Raw genomic sequence first — 1887 nt, 5'->3', positions numbered from 1 at the left:
GCCGTGGTGCGCTCGTTCCGCAGGTCCCGCTGCGGGCGCAAGTCGCGCGCCGCCGCTCACCAGGTACTTGCCGTCCGGGGAGAATTTGCAGAGCAGGCTGGAGAGCTTGAACACTTCTGAGAAATTCATAGCCGCGCCGGCTGCAGGCCTTGAGCCGCGTCCAAAGCCCACGCGGACCGGGCTGCAGTCCGCAACTGCCTGCTCGCGGACGGAAGTGGAGAACCGGAAGTTGTTTTCAGCCAATGGGCTCCGCTGGAGGCCGCACGGCATTGTGGGGCTGGAAGTCCCCGCCACTTGTCTGTAAAACGGGATCCAGCCAGAATCCGAGTCGGGGAGGCGGGGTGGGAGGGGAGACCCGCTCGGCTGATTGCACAGCTAAATTCGAATTTAAAATAGACAACGAATCTTTTTTTTTCTTTTTGAGACAGGGTCTCGCTGTGTAGTTCAGACTGGCCTTGAACTCGCGGCGATCTTCTTGTCCTCCTACGTGTGCTAGGATTACAGGAGTGGTGCACCACGCCCGGCTCCAACAAATCCATTTTAGTCTAAGTATGATCCCAAATATTGCACGGGACATACTTAGACTAAAAAATTGCTCGTTCTTTAAAATTCGAATCATACTGGACGATCTGCATGTGTTGCACACATACATCTACAGGTGCATAGTTGTGCCCAAGTATGCATACGTGTGCTCGTACAGGTGTTCAGTACACAATATAGAATCTATTACGTAGGTCGCATTGTATATGTAATGTGTCAGTACGTTTTTTCTGGTGTTTACTTCGTTTCCTTTTTTCCCACACCAAGCACCACGTGCCGCCTGGCCTCCTCTTCTGCCAAGGCATCTCGGATACAGGAACCGCACTGCCTCGACTGGGGCGCGTGCCCGGTCGTTCGCCCAGTGCATCTGCGCCGGGACTCGGCTTGTGTAGGGAAAGCACCGCGCGGTCCCTCGCATCTCCGCCCGCACTCCTGGAAGTCCCCAGAGGTCCTGTCGGGCTTCTGTCGGACACCGATCGCGCAGAGCCCGGCTCCCGCGCTGCCCCTGCTTGGTCCCTGTTCCCCTCCCAAGCCTCAGCCAGGCCACTGGCCCGGCTCTGCCCTCGCGGGACGGTTGGTGGAGGCGCCGGTGCGCTCCTTGCTTCGCCGGCGCTGGTATTCCTGTCCCCAACCAGACCCGGCCCTTAAGCTCCCACTTCGCGTCCGGGGTCAGAAACCGATCAGCACAGCCCAGGACCTCCCGAGGCGGGGGTCGCCGTGGGCACAGGCACCTTGTGAAGCCGAATAAAGGGCCCCCACTGGCATGCCCACAGCTCCCGCTCCCAGCCCAGGACCAGATACCAGTGTGAGCCCCGGGGACCCCGCCTGCCCAGCGCAGCGCCGGCCAGGGAGCCTCCGGTGGCTCTGGCTCCCAGCGAAGCCCCCGCCTAAGACAAGCTGCCCAGGGCTCAAAGTGGAGTTTCGAGTTCCCGGCCACGCGTCTCCGAGGACGCCACGCGCCTTCCAACAGTGACCGGCGGCACGGCGGAGGAACGCGGAGTCGCTTGCTAGGATGCGAAGCTGCCTGGCTTGGGTCGGGAGAGCCATCCCTTCCCAGGGACTCCACGGGGCCCTCGTGCCACCAGGGCCTTGGCGCTCGTGGCCTGGGCCAGCAAGCAAGTGGGTACGAGCCCTGCTCTGCGAGGACCGCGGGTGCCGCCCGGGGAACCGGCCCCCACTTCCAGCCGACCTTGGACCCTCGCCTGTCGCCGCCAGTGCGAAGTGGGTTTCGCGTCCCGAACCCACACCCCACCTTTCCGACCCCTGGTTCCAGCGCGCGGTCGGGTAAGAAGACCCGAATCGGGACTGGGCGAGCCCCGCGCCCGAGTGCGCGTCCATGGGGCCCGG

General features: G+C 62.5%; 1 protein-coding gene across 3 annotated transcripts in view; it reads right to left on the bottom strand.

The window, feature by feature from the left end:
* Nucleotides 1-212, bottom strand: part of Wrap73 (WD repeat containing, antisense to TP73) — an 11658-nt gene extending 11446 nt beyond the window's left edge. For all 3 annotated transcript variants that reach the window (XM_010627804.2, XM_010627803.2, XM_010627806.2), the window contains exon 1: nucleotides 61-212. In XM_010627804.2, the coding sequence (XP_010626106.1) occupies nucleotides 61-129 (69 nt within the window). In that variant the 5' untranslated portion in view covers nucleotides 130-212. The remainder of the gene's footprint in view (nucleotides 1-60) is intronic.
* Nucleotides 213-1887: the final 1675 nt, after the last annotated feature.

Source organism: Fukomys damarensis, unplaced genomic scaffold, assembly GCF_012274545.1.
Source record: "Fukomys damarensis isolate Sample0158 unplaced genomic scaffold, DMR_v1.0_HiC HiC_scaffold_23, whole genome shotgun sequence".
Lineage (NCBI taxonomy): Eukaryota > Metazoa > Chordata > Mammalia > Rodentia > Bathyergidae > Fukomys > Fukomys damarensis.
The sequence above is the reverse complement of the archived record's forward strand: the minus strand, read 5'-3'. Positions and strand labels throughout refer to the sequence as shown.